Here is a 16,535-nt window from a genome sequence, read left to right on the forward strand (position 1 = left end):
ACCGCTTTATTCCACAACTTGGTAGCCTCCCCTAGCACTTTATTATGGACAGAACTAGACAGAGCACACCAGCGCGAAAAGCCCGCGGGTGTTAGAGTTACTGTATATGCTACCTTTAGGTACCGAAAGGTAGCATATACAGTAACTCTACCAGGTCTGGTGCAGCAGCGGCGCGGCGCGGCAGTTCACCGCAAGAGGCCCACGCGGGATCCGGCGCTAGTGGATATTTTACTTCAAACATTGCGCACGTAGTTTGTTACGTATGTCGGAAGACGAGCGTGTGTCTGCTGCTGCTGACGATAACTGACGCAAGTGAAAACGACCAGACAAGGTGGCGATCTATTGAAGTGACAGCAGTTTCGACAAGGTTTGACAGGTAGGTGTGCCGTCGAAAATGGTTGCACTAATGACAAGTACTGCGCTCGCTGTAACTGCACATGAAATAAAGCGCGATGTATGCACCATTTTAAGTGCGCAGCGCAAGAGTGGTGCGCTGTCTCGTTTCTTTTTTCTTTATAAATGTTCTGCTATGTTTACCGATTTAGCTGTCATTTTACGACGTCGAAGAAAAATAATTCTGTCCCACGTCATGGGCCGAAATGTGCAACAAAAATTGGTTAAAGCGTTTTATGATATGTTTCGATGATGTCATCTCACATCACGGGCGCTTCCCCTTGTTTTCGTCTATGAATGTGTTGACCGCTGCTTCAGCAGTTCGTGTGTGCACAGGTGTGTGCTTGGAAGATATTGAAAAGTATGCGCTTTTAGGGTCCTGCAACTTTTCCTTCTGAAAATCCTTGAATTTCTTGAACAATACAGTCCAAGATTGGTTACATTTAAACTTGTATGAATATTCTGTGTTCACTTCTGCTCAAATATCAATATTTGAAGTATTTGGAACAAGCAAATATAGACATTTCTCTGCCTATCATTTGCCTATATGCATACAGATACCGCACTTCCATTTACAACAGGCGCCCCAAAAAACAGCAAAAGAGTTGTGATATAAACTAGCGAAATGCTATGTCTTTTTGAAAGGATGTCTCCATTTATGCGTGCATGAACGATCACTGTTGGATCTTCAACCATTCCCCTCCTCTTTGACAACACTGGTCGTGGAGATATTACCCTCAAATATTGCCCTCAAATGTTATATCTTTATTCGGTTGGTTGGTTTGTGGGGTTTAATGTCCCAAAGCAACTCAAGCTATAAGAGAGATGTTTAGTGTTGGTTAAATGTTTGAGCTATTTTAAATGATAGTGTGCCATATTTATAACACAGGTTTCAGAGACAACTTTTGTTGACTCTGAAACCTGTGTGAACCCTGCTTCTCGTGCATAAGTGACCACCACGTGGTGGTCACTGTTCCTGCTCTACAGAGGAGAATTGCACAAGTGTTATTAGCATTGCGGGAAGTTCCTTATTGGAAGGCGGTGTGAGCACGTGTGCACAGAGGAAAGGTAGCGTGCGCTGGCATTGTGTATTAGTGTAGCTTGATACACAACAATACACATTGGTGAATACTGTTACAGTACACTTGATACAAGGCAGGTGATTGACATGGTGCTTGCATGAATGTGGTGTGATGGGAGCTATCTTGCGTGAATGTACGAGAAAATAATTCATTAAGCAGGTTCGGTCAAGACTAAAAAAGCAATACTTTCCCAGTCTTCCCAACTGCACACATATATACTTTTTTAGGTCTGGTTGTACGTACCATGCCACCACACTTCCTGCAATTTGTAAACTTTTTAACTAAGTATGAGTGTTCACCGTTACTCGGGACGTTCTTGTGATCAAGAAATCGGCCAACACCTGCTGGGCCCACTTGTTTTGCTTAGCCGATGTGAAGGAGGCAGCCAAGTATTTTTACAAGTTTTCAATGCAACATTACAAATTCCTTCCTGTGTTTGGTATGGAATAACATTTGTCTCGTGTTCCCGGGTTTCTAAATAGGTTCATGAAGTGTTTGAGGCCCACTTAATATTACTGGCAAAGTTAAAGATTACTTGGACAATACAATGTGTACATGTGTTAAGGGTGGTATCAGTGGTTTGTGATGTATACTTGAACTTTTATGTGAATCTCCGAGTCTTTTATGCAAGCAACTTCTAGTAGTGAATGCCTTTGTGTTGGTTTCATTGTGCTGGAACCACCCTTTTTGATGCCACTGCAAGTCTCCTGCTATGTGCATACTTGCTGGTGTGAGGTTTACTGATACCTCATGGTGATTGAATTTTCTAATCCAAGTACTGGCTTCTGTCATACACTGCGGGAAGAAATACAGTAAAATCTTGTTGATGTGATCTTCAACAGAACCAGAAGATGAAATGCATCATTCAAGAATTGTATTATTCAAACGAATCTCTAGAAGGCATGAAAATAGCTGTACTCGGTGTCAAACCCAACAATAAAGGTTCGTGCAGTGCCATACCGCTCCACATAACACCACCTGTTAGGAGGGTTGCACACCTTAAGTGCTTTGAATGAAGGCAAGGCAAGTTTTTTATGTGGGTCAGATATTTAATAAAAATATCTGGGGTTTAGATATAAGATGCCCACCATTAGATATCCACCATTAGCCTTTTTTTTTTTAATCTGAGGTTTAACGTCCCAAAGCCATGATATGATTATGAGAGACGCCGTAGTGGAGGGCTCCAGAAATTTCGACCACCTGGGGTTCTTTAACGTGCACCTAAATCTAAGTACACGGGCCTCAAACATTATTGCCTCCATCAAAAATGCAGCCGCCGCGGCCGGGATTCGATCCCGCGACCCTTGGGTCAGCAGTCGAGCATTATAACCACTAGACCATTGCGGCGGGGCCCCATAGGGGTTTTTAATAATGTTCTAATTAAAATCCAGTTGAAGGGATGGAGAGACAATGCTAAGATCGATCGATGAGTATGTTTTGCTTGCGTGGCTAAAATACGTGGGTTCTTTCTTATTCAACAAACATGCACCAGTGGAAAACAGGAACTGCTCAATCAGACAACCTTGGAAGGTTGATACAGCTGACTGGGAAAAGTACCGAACCGTTACTACAAGTATCTCATGGGCTGACATGCCTTCCTTGGGAACTGATGCCGCTGTCGAATACTTTACTGGTTTTCTAATTGACGCCACTTCGCAATGTTTATCTGAAGTGAAAAATGTGGCATGCAAACACCGTGTTCCTTGGTGGAATGAGGAGTGCCATAAAGCTCGACAGAAACAGACCGAAGGATGGGGGCTACTGCGTGATTTCCCCACTGCAGAAAATCTAATAAATTTTAAACAGATAAAATCCCAAAGCCGAAGAATCTGTCAGCAAGCTAAAAGAGAGAGTTGGCAAAGATTTATTTCAGGTATCAACTCCTACGCGGCTGAGGCTAAGGTATGGAACAGAGTTAGTTGGATCAAAGACCGACAAATATCTTCTCTTCCTCTGGTGAACACACATGACGACTCCTTGGAAGATCTAGCTAACTTCCTGGGCGCATATTTTGAACATGTATCCAGTTCGTCACACTATTACGACACCTTTCAAAGATACAAAACACAAATAGAACGATAGAAGTTAGAATGTAAAAGTGCGAGAACTGAAGGATACAACCAACCTTTCTGCTTAGCAGAGCTGCAGGCAGCACTAAGTTGCTGCAACAAATCTGCCCCAGGTTACGACCATGTAATATATGAACTGCTGAAAAATTTACCGCATGAAACGCAAAAAACTCTCCTTTGCCTCTACAATGCTGTGTGGTTTTCCGGTGAAATCCCCACTGCATGAAAAGGGGCCATCGTAATCCTGATTCTGAAACGGGGCAAGGATCCATCTTCTGTTTTGAGCTACCAGCCTATAGCACTAACGAGCTGTCTGTGTAAAGTATTTGAAAAAGTGATAAACCGCCGCTTGCTACATTTCCTTAAATTGAACAAACTGCTTGACTCATATCAGTGCGGGTTTCGAGAGTGTTGGTCGACGACTGACCACTTGGTACGCATTGAGGCACAAATTTGCAAAGCATTTGTCCATAAGCAGTTCTTTTTCTCGGTATTCCTTGACATGGAAAAGGCCTATGATACAACATGGTGGTTTAGAATATTGAGAGACCTCTCACACTTAGGCTTACATGGTACAATGGTAAATGTTGTAGAAAGTTACTTGTTGAACCGCACATTCCGTGTTTGAGTGGGCATTGTGCTATCACGACCTTTTCAAGCCGTGCCGGTGCTTGAAACTGCTCTGCAAAAAGACACTATACAGGCTTCATGTCAGGAAGGAACCACATTACTATATGTAATATAGCGTGGTAAAAGAGTAAAATAAGAACCAGCCATCACACAACGCAAATTTCATAACCAGGCGTCACACAATGCGAATTGTGCAACGAGTAGGTTGTTGATCCAACCCATTACAAAGGGCTTGCTTGCTTGTACCTCTGTACTGGCTCTTGCCCACTACTGAGGCTCTGCCATAATTCTTCATCGTCATCAGGCACAGCATCAACAAAGTGCGCATAATGCCTTACATATATTTAGCAGGTACCACGGCTCTCCGTAGAATGACGAAAAGTGGCATAGTGGCTGCTTCCCTACTTCACAAAAATTGTGATGATTTATAGCATAGTGGGTTCCTCGCAAGTGCACTTGTATTGGTTGGCAAGGAAGCCCATGAGGCCCCCATGATGCATTTCCTCAGGGTCTCAATAAAATTATTTCCCTCTCTCTCTCGTTCTCACGGTAACATATGTTATATAGCGTGGTGGGAGAGTGAAATGACGACCGGGTGTCACACAATGCGAATTACGTAATTAGTGAGTCGTTTAAAGCTTCCAACCCATTACAAAGGGCTCAGCCATAATTCTTCATCGTCATCAGCCATCGCATCAACAAAGTGCACGTAATGCCTTACAGATGGCAGCTCGCTTCTCCGCAGAATGACGAATAATGGCATAGTGGGTGCTTCCCAACTTCATAAAAATTATGACTTGTGGCGTAGTGGGTACGTTGCTAGTGTACTGGCCCCAGGAGAGTTTATAACGGGCTCTAGAAATACCGCTCTTCCAGCTTTCGCTGTGACTGTGCTGCGCTTTCCGCGCAGGCCTGGCGTTTTTTTTTAGGTATTGATCCGTTGTTTGACAAAAATTCTGTTCTGTCATTTTTAAATGATGTTGGTTCATTGAAAATAGTTTGCCCATAAGAATCGTAGCAGATCCTCTGCAGGAGGATGCTGCTGCGAAAGTACCATGTTTGTAATGCACTAAAGCTCGGGCTCCTTGCTCACAAGGGGCCATGTGAGGCAGTAGTGCCTAGTATTGCTTCACCTTTTTTGTATATTCCATACATTGCACAGATTTTAATTCGCTGCATACCTCTCATGTCACTTTCATTCTATTAACCATTTTATGCATTTTACACAGATTTAGTGTGCAGCATCTTAAGGCCTCTTTACAGCCACCTTACACCATCATTGATCATGCATTACATCATGTCCTTGCACTCTTTGGCCATCATTGGCACTTGCGCCATAAAACATCACATATAATCTCCAATAGATGCCGTCCACGGCCAGGAGCTAGCTCTCATTCTCTGGTTGAGATCTCTAGTCTTTCGGAACAGATTTTTGAGCTAATTTTCGCTGCTTCGAAGGTGAAAAATTTACTCTCATGATGGGAGCATGTAATGACTGAAGTTGATTTTTTGCTCTATGATCAGTATAACTGGAGGGATCAGTTACTTCAGGTTTTTATGGGCACAAGATAGAAATTGGTTGAAAATTGTGTGACAGTTTTGGTGACTGACAAAAACTATTTAGTATCTTTGAAGTTGCTGAACTCGCGCTTATAAAATGCAAAAAAAGAGAAAACACCATACTATGGCCAAAGAAACCGGCCAATGATGGCCGCTCCTAGGTGTGGACCGGCAACCGGCCCACTGTCTAAAAAACCGGCCAGGTTGGACTAAAACTGGGCAGGTGGCAACCCTATATGTTGAACAACTGTGTTGACATTGAAGCCTGTATTGCAGGGTGGCATCATGTTCAAGTCCATATTTGGCCGGAAAGCGACTCCTGCGGAGCAGCCTGCATTGTTCCAGGAGAGCCAGCAGGGCGACTTTGTGGTCTTCGAGAGCCCAGCCGTTAGTGAGCCACCTCAGGCCGCCGTAGATCCTCTTGTTAGTATCATCATGTGCCATTTGTGATACACTGCATGCTTTGAAGCTGATGCATTGAAAAATGATGAGCACATTTGTTCAGGCTGATGTGAACGGTTTTGTAAATGGAATAGAAAAGAGGGTGGGCACCTCCGAAGCTGCAGTGGAATTCCATCGCAACAAAGTCTGCGCATTTTGTCAAAAAAGTTTCATCGCAGAATTTTGCAGATATGAAATTTACAAATGATTAACATGTGGCAAAGAACAGAAGCTATAATTATGATTTTAACTTGTGCTTCTTAGAAAGTAGCAATACGGCCTTTGCATTTTGTCACATCAGCTGTCACAACATCAGTGATGGATGTGCTGCTCGAATTGCTCCAAACTGCTCCAAAAGAGAAGTGCTGCTCCACACTGTAATTTTTGTTAGAAACTGCTTCAAACCTGCTCCGAAATGGCGCTGGGAAACTGAAAACAATGAACTTTAACCACGTGACTATCCAGCGAGCCTAAACGAAACCAAAAACAAGCTGTATACTATCGTCCCAGTATGCAAGTATACTAGCTGCATACTATAATAATAATTGTTGGGGTTTAACGTCCCAAAACCACAATATGATTATGAAAGACGCTGTAGTGGAGGCATATTTCATATATACGAAACGGCACCACATAGTAAGACAAAAACACGAAGGAGCACACGGAACACAAGCGCCGATGCTTGTGTTTCGTGTGCTCCTTCGTATTGTTGTCTTACTTCATGGCGCCGTTTCATAAATATGAATCCTTACCAACTAACCCAATTGTCAGTCCTACTAAGCCTAGTGGAGGGCTCCGGAAATTTCGACCACCTGAGTTTTTTTAACGTGCTAGCTGCATACTATCATATTGACAATGCCACAAGTACTGGCACAATATGTATCTGATGTAGCTGTATGTTTGTACCTGACAAGTGTGTCAGATTAGTTCAATATCATACTGATTATTAGCTACTACTGTGACAACTGTGATGTGTGACTGGTTGCAGTTATCACTTTATCAGCCTCATTTATGCCACAAGAACTGGCATTTGAAGTGTATTAGCTCATTTAACTGTTTTCTTTCTTTTTTTTTTTTTGGTTGGGGGGAGGGGGTTCAATGCAGGCTATTGTGGTGAAATCTGAAAATAATAGATTGCTTTGATCTCGTACCGATTATAAACTGCTGCTTTGGTGGCAGTTACCTATATGTGATTGTGGTCACTTTTATAACTTGGTGCTCAACTTTATTGCTTTTGTATCATTTCTGCCGCAAGTACTGGCATTTTAACTACCACATAGCTCATCTTAGTATTCAATGACCATCCATCTGCCTAATTATTTGTTCCTTGCAGTTTGCAGTGGTTATTGTATGTGCAATGTTTAATAACAAATATTAATATTGCCACGTGCGTTTCTTTATTACTTTTGCTTTACCGTCACGCAGCTCGGCTATACCTCGTGCGACGCAAATTGGACGGTTCAGGAGTAGGTGCTGATCGCCCTCGATGACGCCTTCAAGGTTCGCACGTTTCTCGGTGCCGACAGAAATAATGACGCTGGAGCGCGGCGGAATGGTCACCTGCTCTTCTATCACATTCAATGCATGGTTGCCTGGCATCGCGTGGGGCGGGAGCGCTTTGTCTGAGGTCAGCGTTATCGACTGAGACCTCAGGTCGATAACGGCGCCGTGGTCACTTAGGAAGTCCATTCCAAGTATCACATCCCTGGAGCAGTTTTGTAGGATTACAAAGCTCGCAGGATAAGTCCGGTTATTGATAGTGACCCTCGCCGTGCAGACACCAATCGGCGTTATCAGATGGCCTCCAGCGGTCCGGATCTCGGGGCCTTCCCAAGCACTCCTAACTTTCTTCAACTTTGCTGCGAACGGCCCACTGATGACGGAATAGTCGGCTCCAGTATCGACGAGAGCGGTGACGTTGTGACCGTCGATCAGAACGTCGAGGTCGCTAATCCGCCGTCTTGCGTTGCGGTTACGTCGCGGCGTCGGGTCACGGCTACGTCGGTTTGCACTGCTGATTCCGCGTTGCGTCGTCAGGTCTGCTTCCGGTCGCAAAGTATCGTCTTCAGGACGTCGTTCGGCGTGTGGCGGGGGCTCGGAATTTCGGCGCGGCGGCGTCGTCGACGGCGGAGGATCTTCAGAATTTCGTCGTTCAGCAACCGCACCTCCATCGGTTGCTGCCCTTAGTTTTCCGGATACGGGCTAGGCGACCGGCCCCGGTTTGGACCAGTGTACTGCCGGCGGTGCGGTGACATGTAACGGCCGGGCGACGGCGAGCGGGAAGGTCGTCGTTCTTGCCACTGTGTTCCGGTGAGGTAGTCGTCGATGTCGCGAGGCCGTTCGCCTGGCTGCGGGCGCGGCGCGTTGACGGCGAATCCGCGTAGCCCCATCTGACGGTACTGGCAGCGGCGATACGTGTGGCCGGCCTCCCCGCAGTGGTAGCAGAGCGGGCGGTTGTCAGGGGCGCGCCAGACATCGGTCTTCCTCGGGGTGCAGCGCTCGCCGACAGGTGGGCGGTAGGGCGTCGGTGGCGGCGGCGGCGTCTGGCCGACAGGTGGACGGTAGGGCGTCGGTGGCGGCGGCGTCGTCTGGCGACGGTACTGCGGCGGTGTGTCGCCTTGGCGTGGGCGTAGAGGAGGAGCATGACGGCGGGCTGCAGCAGCATAGCTCATAGCTTGCGCCTGCGGCTCTACTAGCTGAGGCGCACCGAGTGAATGCTGGATCTCCTGGCGTACGACGTCGGCGATGGAAGCTACTTGAGGTTGCGACGAAGGTAGAAGTTTTCGCAGCTCCTCTTGCACGATTGCTCGAATCGTCTCACGCAGGTCGGTGGATCCTAGCGCTTGAACGTCGGCGTAGCTTGTGGTCGAGAAGCTGCGGTTGTATTGCCTTGTTCGCATCTCAAGCGTTTTCTCGATTGTTGTTGCTTCGGAGACAAATTCTTGGACGGTATTCGGCGGATTCCTCATAAGGCCAGCGAAGAGCTGTTCCTTTACTCCTCGCATGAGGAAACAAACCTTCTTTTCTTCAGGCATGTTGGGGTCAGCATGGCGGAACAGCCGGGTCATTTCTTCCGCGAAGATGGTCACGTTTTCGTTCTGGAGCTGAACCCGTGTCGCCAGCAAGGTTGCGGTCCTTTCCTTTCGGACGACGCTCGTGAACGTCTCCCAAAAAAGCACTGCGAAAGAGATCCCAGGTTCGAAGCGTGGACTCCCGGTTCTCGAGCCATGTCCTTGCTGCTTCTTCCAGGTAGAAGTACACATGGTGCAGCTTGTCGTCGGCGTTCCAGTTGTTAAATGTTGCGACCCTTTCGAAAGTCTCGAGCCAGGTTTCCGGGTCTTCGAATGACGACCCGCGGAAGGTTGGCGGCTCCTTGGGCTGCCGGAGTAGGATCGGCGAAGGCTGCACGGGGTCGGTCATCGTCGCTGCGGTCGGTGTTGGGACTTGGGGCTGCCTGGTTTGTTCGGGAAGGAGCCCATGCTCTGGCGGTAGTCCCTTCTGCCTGCGGCTTGTTCGACGATCCGGGTTTTCTTTGCCGTCGTCCTCCTCGCGGCACGGGCTTGGGTCAGCGCTTCGCGGGGGCGTGCGGATCATGGAAGCAGCAGCACCTCCACCAGATGTCACGTGGTCGTGACGTCGACGAAGACAGCAGTCGGCGTTGTCAAGATGAAACTGTTTATTTGGCCGAACTTGTGGCCGGGAAACGGAAAGTTAATTTACAGCAATACACACGGTATGCACTGATAGCGGCGTACAGATTGTCGACCGTCGATCAACTGACCAGCGCTGAAGCGCGTCGGCATTTAAACATGTGCCGTCGAATATTCCAGCGTTATCGCTGGCTGTCGTGCAAATTCTAGAATAAGCTCGAGTGTGCGCGTCTTGCGCGCAATCTTAACAAAACGATCTGCAATGATCGCGAAGGTTCTCGAACAATGAGGCGCGGTTCGCGCAGAGCGTTGCTGACAGTCTTTGTGCCCGAAAACCGAATACAGCAAAAGTAATAAAGAAACGCACGTGGCAATATTTATGGCATGCTTAAATGATGCTTTATACTCCAGGAGTGGTTCAGAATATTTTGCCGTCTGCTCCAAAGACACCAATAGCTGCCGACCCTGAGTTCTGTTCTACTCAGCCAGGCATCTATAATTAACTCACTGATCACCTGATTAAGTGAACGTTCATCCAGAATGCCAGAGCACATTACACAGCTTTGTTGCTTTGTGCTTTTCAGTCAACTTTGATAATGAAATCGCATTGTTGTTGCCTACTTTGTGCATGTGAGCGACAAGCATTGTCGTTGCGTTCTTATGGATGTTGTTAACAGTTTTTATGCTTTTTGCTTTTGGTTGACCATAGTTGATGTACACATGTAGAAAGTACAGTAATGGAATATCACAGAGGTTCATGATGTAGGGGAGTAAGTTTCTGCAAACGTTGATAAATAATCGTACCATGATGGGACCTCATATTTGTGACTGCTTTACAGTCACTTGAACAGAGTCGGAAGTTCTGGTATCCCGTTGTGCTGACAATAAACTGAAGTTTTATTGGGATAGCAATGGTATCGACGCCATTCACATTGTGCTGTCCTGCCATCACTGACACGTGCTCCGCTCACACTCTAAAAGTTAGATGGTCTTCAAAGATGTGGTGTGAATTTGACTACTCTGTTTACTGCCGTACTGGCACAGTAGTCAAAACAGAATCGTATCTTCTGCTGCTGGTGTGAATGTTGTGCACAAGCACACGACGTAGATGCTCTAACGTTTGCAGAATTGCTCTGTGTATGCACCAATTTGAGTAGAACAAAAAGTTTGTCAGGCTAATGTTATCTAATGCAGTACATACCTTGAAACCGAACTCAAGGAGTCTGAAAAAGGATTTTATGGGAAGTTTTATTTAGACTAAGGACACCAAAATTGCTCACTGTAGCTACTACATGCAAAAAGGATCATTTATGCAGGCTGATCTTTATTCATAAAAGGATTGCTGGCATTTCTGCATGGTTCTTGTGTAAAAAATACTACTATGAAATGGGAAATGCCATCTCTTGTTATCTTGTCCAAAACAGCGGTGCCCAAGGCTTCATCAATAGGATCGGTCTTTTCCATGAACATACAAGATATTTTCAACTGTCTCATCATAGCTGGTAACAAAGGCATCATCTGAGATATCTCTTTTCTGGTGATGTGACTAAAGCTGTAGTCTCAACCCAACTGTCTATCAATGCCATTGTGCTCTCTTCAGCTTCAAGGATTATAATTACGACTAACAAACTTCTTATTGTTAGTCACGCCATCGCAACATTGATATCTGTAACTTGCAGTAACTTCCCTGCAACTACCTAATAGATTGAATTGTCTTCACTATTTATAGCATATATACTTGACATGTTTGCCATACTTTTCCTCCTTGATGTGTTGATAAGCAGGGTGGCAGTTTCAGTTAAGGTTTCGTTTTGACCAAAGTTAACAACAAGATCACTTTTGTGTAATCTGAGTTTCTTAATATTGATCCTATAAGTGGCCAACCAAACTTGATACCATCATTCCATTTAGGCAAGTCTTGTTTATCTGGAGTCTTCTGCAGCTCATTGCTTGCTGATGTTTTCCTGGAGTTTTCCCACTGATCTCGTGCACTGTTCGAATGTGATACCTTTTTGAGTTCCACATTGACAGTCCTCATCATACTGAAGCATTATTGCTAGTTCTCTGGGAGGCAGTAACCAAGCCATAGCCTGAGCGCCTGAGGAGCGAGCCCGCAGCGAGACAGCCGGTTGACGCTGAACCCAAACAGCTGTTCTTTATTGAACTTCGTACAAACACACCACAGCTGGATGGGGGCGCCACTAACCAGCAGAATAGTTGTGACCTCTACATCTCCCCCCTTTCAGAACATTCGGCGGTCATAGATTCAAACGGTTTGATGGAACGACGTGTCGGCCACTACGCGTGCGCTACCATCGCTAGCAATCACCAGCCTGTCCCGAGTCACTCGTCGTTTCCATGGTTCTGGGAGGACCTTGAGGAGTTGGATGAGCTACTGGCAGCTGTGGCTCGGCTCCTTCTGCTGAAGCTTGTGATGCCAGTGATGCTGGAACAAAGGGGACAAGGTGACACCTGTCGCGCTGCAAGATGCTGCCTTGTCCTGTTTCTACAATGTAGCTCCTGGGTCTTTGCACCGGGCCTAACACCGTTCCTTTTACATATTCTGGCCACACCCACACTTGCTGTCCTACTGAAAGTTGCATTTGATGCCTGGTCCGATGACGCTTGTAGCTCCTTTCTTGCTTCCTTTGCTAGGATGCGTTTCTCAACATTTCAGTGGCCAGTTTGGGTCTAGTAATTCTTCTTTCCTGGGGACCTTGGTCCTTAGTCGATGACCCATCAAGAGCTGAGCCTTCAAGAGCTAAGCTCAGCAGGGCTAAAGTCATTGACGCCTGGGGTATCCTGGTTGCTTAGGAGAGCCAAGTGGGGGTATTTCGCCTTGATGAAGAAGTTTTTGATCGTCCTGACCATTCTCTCCACGTTCCCATTCGACTGGGTGTAATGAGGACTCCTTGTCGTATGGACAAAGCCATACAAGGAAGCAAAGGCTGCAAAATCTCGTGATGAGAATGGCGGGCCATTGTCAGGCCAAATCTCCTCGGATATCCCATTGCAGGTGTGTATGCTGTTTAGTACATCTGCGACAGCTTGCGCGGTTGTGCTCCTCAAGGTTATTACTTCTGGGTACCTTGAGTAGTAATTGACTACCAGGGGGAAAGTTTGTTTGTTGAAGTGAAATAGGTCCATGCCGAGAAGTTGCCATGAACAATCAGGGAGAGTTGTCGCTGTAGGGGCTCAGCGAAGTTAACCCAAGTGAAAGCACATTTCTCACAGTTGGTGACCAGAGAGGTAATGCCATTAGAGATGCCAGGCTATGATACTCAATCTCGCGTAAGGGCTTTGCTTCTGTTAACGCCTTGATGTCCTTCATGTAGCAGTGCCAAGACTGCAGATTGAAGTGACGGTGGAATCACCAAACCGACACCTTGGAGCGGTAAGCCATTGCAGACAAAGTTCATCAATCACCGAGGAATACTTGGAGATGTGCAGCGGCAGCTTGTTTTTCCGAGGTCACCCCCGCTGACAAAAGGAGATTAATGTCGCGCATTCGCCATCTGAGCTTTGTGCTTGACGCACCTCCTGCACATTCAGTGGCAAAACTTCGAAAGTGGCAGCCACTGTTTCTGCAACATAGAGCTCCATTGCATCTAGGGGTGTGCAGGTCGCTGTTTCTATGGTAAGGAGCTACACAGCGTCCATGGGAGATGCATTCGGGGTGCTGATGCACGAGAGAGTAGCCAAGAGCTTACCAGGCACATGAAGTACCTTGAATGGGTAAGGCATTTATTTAGATTCGCAGCCTTTGTATTCTTGGAGGCAATATGTCAAGCTCCATCTTGCCGAAAAGAGAGACAAGGGGTAGGTGATCTGTCTCAATATCGAGTTGGATACCACGTTCGAATTCGTCGAACTGCTGGAGAGCCCAGGTTATTGCCAAAGCTTCGTTTTCAGTTTGGCTATATCTCTGCTCTGTCTTCGTCATTGCTCTCGAGGCAAAAAGTGACAGGACGGCGCTCACCTGATGGCTGCGTCTACAGCAAGGCCGCCCCAAGTCCAAATAAACTAGCATCAGCTGAGGCAATGGTGGCATATGATGGATTGTACTTGGCCATACACCTATCAGATGTCAGGAGCTCCTTCACCTTCACAAATGCAGCCTCTTGTTCATGTTGCCACGTCCAGCTTGAAGACTTGTCAAGGAGGGCTCTAATTGGAGCAGTAATGTCGGAGATGTGTGGCAAGAACCTGGCAAGATGATTGACCATTCCGAGAAAACATCAGACACCTGCAACGTCGTTTGGAGCTTCCATGGTCTTGACGGCTGCTACCTTGCCTGGGTCCGGTCAAAAGAAGGCTTAGTGTTCCGGTGAAGGCCTGCAGACTTCTGCATCCTCATAGCATCCATTTGCAAAACGCTGGGTCTATCATAACTTGTACCAGCTTGTGACTGCTGCGCGTCTTCAGCCTGGTGTGCTTACGTCCAAGCTCCTTTGAAAATGAGTTTAGTGTTTCTGCAAAGCTGGTCCGAGAGACACGAGTCTCACAAGCCAATGATGAACCTGTTGCGTACTAGCCTTTCTTCAACTTCCATGGAAGGATAGGTGCAGCGTTTCACCAACCTGCATAATTCAGTGCTCTCGTCTTGCTGCTGTACGCGTCTGTGAAAATGCAATGATTTGTAGCGCTCATTGCTAGGATGTACGAAGTGCTCAGTAAAACTGTCGACAACAGTCTTGTACGAGGTGATGGATGGAGCATCAAGTGAGGATGTGTCGAGGAGCGGACACGCTTTGGGGCCCATACAGTATAGGAGCGAGTGCACCTGTGTTTCTTCTGATGCATTCTTGAGTCCAGAGATTGCGGCGTAGTCCTGGAAGTAGCTTCTTCGTGTTGGCCAGCTCCTGGTGCTGCCGAAGTCGAACGGTTCGGCGTATGAAGGTTGATGCCAAACCATTTTGAGCTGGACTGCTCCATAGACGTGGTGGGGACGTTGGCTAAGCGTGACTTTGGTGTTCAACTACTTCTGACTCCATGAAGTATTGTTAGTTCTCGGGTGGCGGTGATCAAGCCATAGCCTGAGTGCCTGAGGAGCCCGCAGCAAGACAGCCGGTCAACGCTGAACCCAAACAACAACTGGTCTTTATTCAACTTTGTACAAACACACCACAGCTAGAGGGGGGCGCCACTAACCAACACAATAGTAGCAACCTCTACAGATACCAGCACTATGAGATTTCTGGGGGCTGCAAGAGCACTGTATTTTCTGGCCAGCAGCATTTGCCTTGTGTGGGTGTGTGATGCCAATGTGTCACACACGTGTATTGTTAGAACATCATTTCAGGAATTTGTATGCAATGCTAAACCTCGCTACCGTTCTCAATGCTTCACAATATCAAACTCTCTGGCATGCTTTCTTTTTTGAGTGTACATTATAGAGAATATGTACCTGTCTGAGACATTACAGTAGGCCTCTCTTATTTTAAGAGCCATGTGTAGTGGCTTTGTCTATATTTCCATCATTTGCAAGTACAGCTGCATATCTGTAAATGTCTTCTGCTTAAATTACTCCAGCGTACACTTAGACCACCAGCTCTTGTTACTTTTGCCAGGTGAACATGGAAACCCAGCGTTCTCCACCACCTACAAGCCAGCCACATGGTATTGACGGTGTGCCTTTTCAATTGAATGCCTGCCTGACCCAGTCTGGCACCACTGCTGGGAATGTGGATGCGCTGCTTCGCAGCTTGCGGAGCATGGGTGACCTCTCCTGGACCGAGTATGACTACAGTGTTGAGAGACGCATACTGCGGGATTATGCGTAAGGACTGGTGCTGTGTGCATACTGCCACCATTGACGGCGAGTCATGCATTTGTGATCTACAAAAATCACTCTGTTCTCTTGAATACACTGATAAGGCGAGCAGTGGCTTCTCATTGAAACACTCAGCTTGAGAAAAGTGCTCTCCTGCTTGCAAACACATTCTGCTTTTGTGACAATGTGTGGACAAGCTTTAGACGACGCAGTAGCATTAGACAGTAGTAACTGTTTGAACACAATGTGCTTGCTGCCTTTGGAATCTGACGTCCAGCGTACATGATGTTTGTCTATTGATGGTGTGAGAAACTATAGAGCCTAAGGCTTAATTCACTTCTAGAACAACACAGTTTTGTGACAGAAACTGAGTATGGGTATCATTTGAATAAATCAATGCAAGTGACTAGTATGGGTCACATCGTTGCCTTTGTTAGTGCCACACAACACATCTAAGTATGCTCTCCTTCCACAATTGATCTTCTACCAATTGTTATGCATAGGCACTGCATGATATATAGTGGCCTATTGTTGCAACGTTTTAGAAATTACTGCAGTATTGAAATTTGGGAAAATGTGTTGCAAGGCAATGAACTGAAAATAGCCGGCAACTTCTCTCTAAAGGTTCTTAAGCACCTGTCTCGGGAACATTAGAGCATAAAACTAGACATTCACAAGAACAAGAGATACAGGATGGGAGACATATGTGATCGTCCGGTTTTGCACCATCTTGCTGAATTTCAAGTTTAGTTAAACCACCTGTCTTAAAGCCTCAGAAACTCCTTAGAGTATTAACCATCATGCTTCTTAGGAGAATATTACCGAAATATGTTTTCAGAAAAAAATTGTATGGGTATACATACATGGTTGATTGCTGGGCTTGTTGATACGGGAAGTACTTGTCTGACACAAGAAAAAAAAAAAAAAGCAACACAGA

The 16,535-nt window shown here is 46.3% G+C and overlaps 1 protein-coding gene across 1 annotated transcript; it reads left to right on the forward strand.

Annotated features, from left to right (window-relative positions):
* Nucleotides 1–220: 220 nt before the first annotated feature.
* Nucleotides 221–15,655, forward strand: LOC119386561 (uncharacterized). The gene is made up of 3 exons (XM_049413173.1): nucleotides 221–376; nucleotides 6,011–6,157; nucleotides 15,396–15,655. The coding sequence occupies exons 2-3, from the start codon at nucleotides 6,020–6,022 to the stop codon at nucleotides 15,606–15,608; spliced, it is 351 nt and encodes a 116-aa protein (XP_049269130.1). The 5' UTR covers nucleotides 221–376; nucleotides 6,011–6,019; the 3' UTR covers nucleotides 15,609–15,655.
* The last annotated feature ends 880 nt before the right edge of the window (nucleotides 15,656–16,535 follow it).

This window comes from Rhipicephalus sanguineus, chromosome 3 (genome assembly GCF_013339695.2).
Source record: "Rhipicephalus sanguineus isolate Rsan-2018 chromosome 3, BIME_Rsan_1.4, whole genome shotgun sequence".
Classification (NCBI taxonomy): domain Eukaryota; kingdom Metazoa; phylum Arthropoda; class Arachnida; order Ixodida; family Ixodidae; genus Rhipicephalus; species Rhipicephalus sanguineus.

What these genes read in the sequence shown, in the direction of transcription:
- LOC119386561 (XM_049413173.1), top strand. Translation starts at nt 6,020, where the DNA reads ATGTTCAAGTCCATATTTGGCCGGAAAGCGACTCCTGCGGAGCAGCCT. An exon ending in AGGCCGCCGTAGATCCTCTT is followed by an intron (nt 6,158 to 15,395) that starts GTTAGTATCATC and finishes TACTTTTGCCAG; the next exon opens with GTGAACATGGAAACCCAGCG.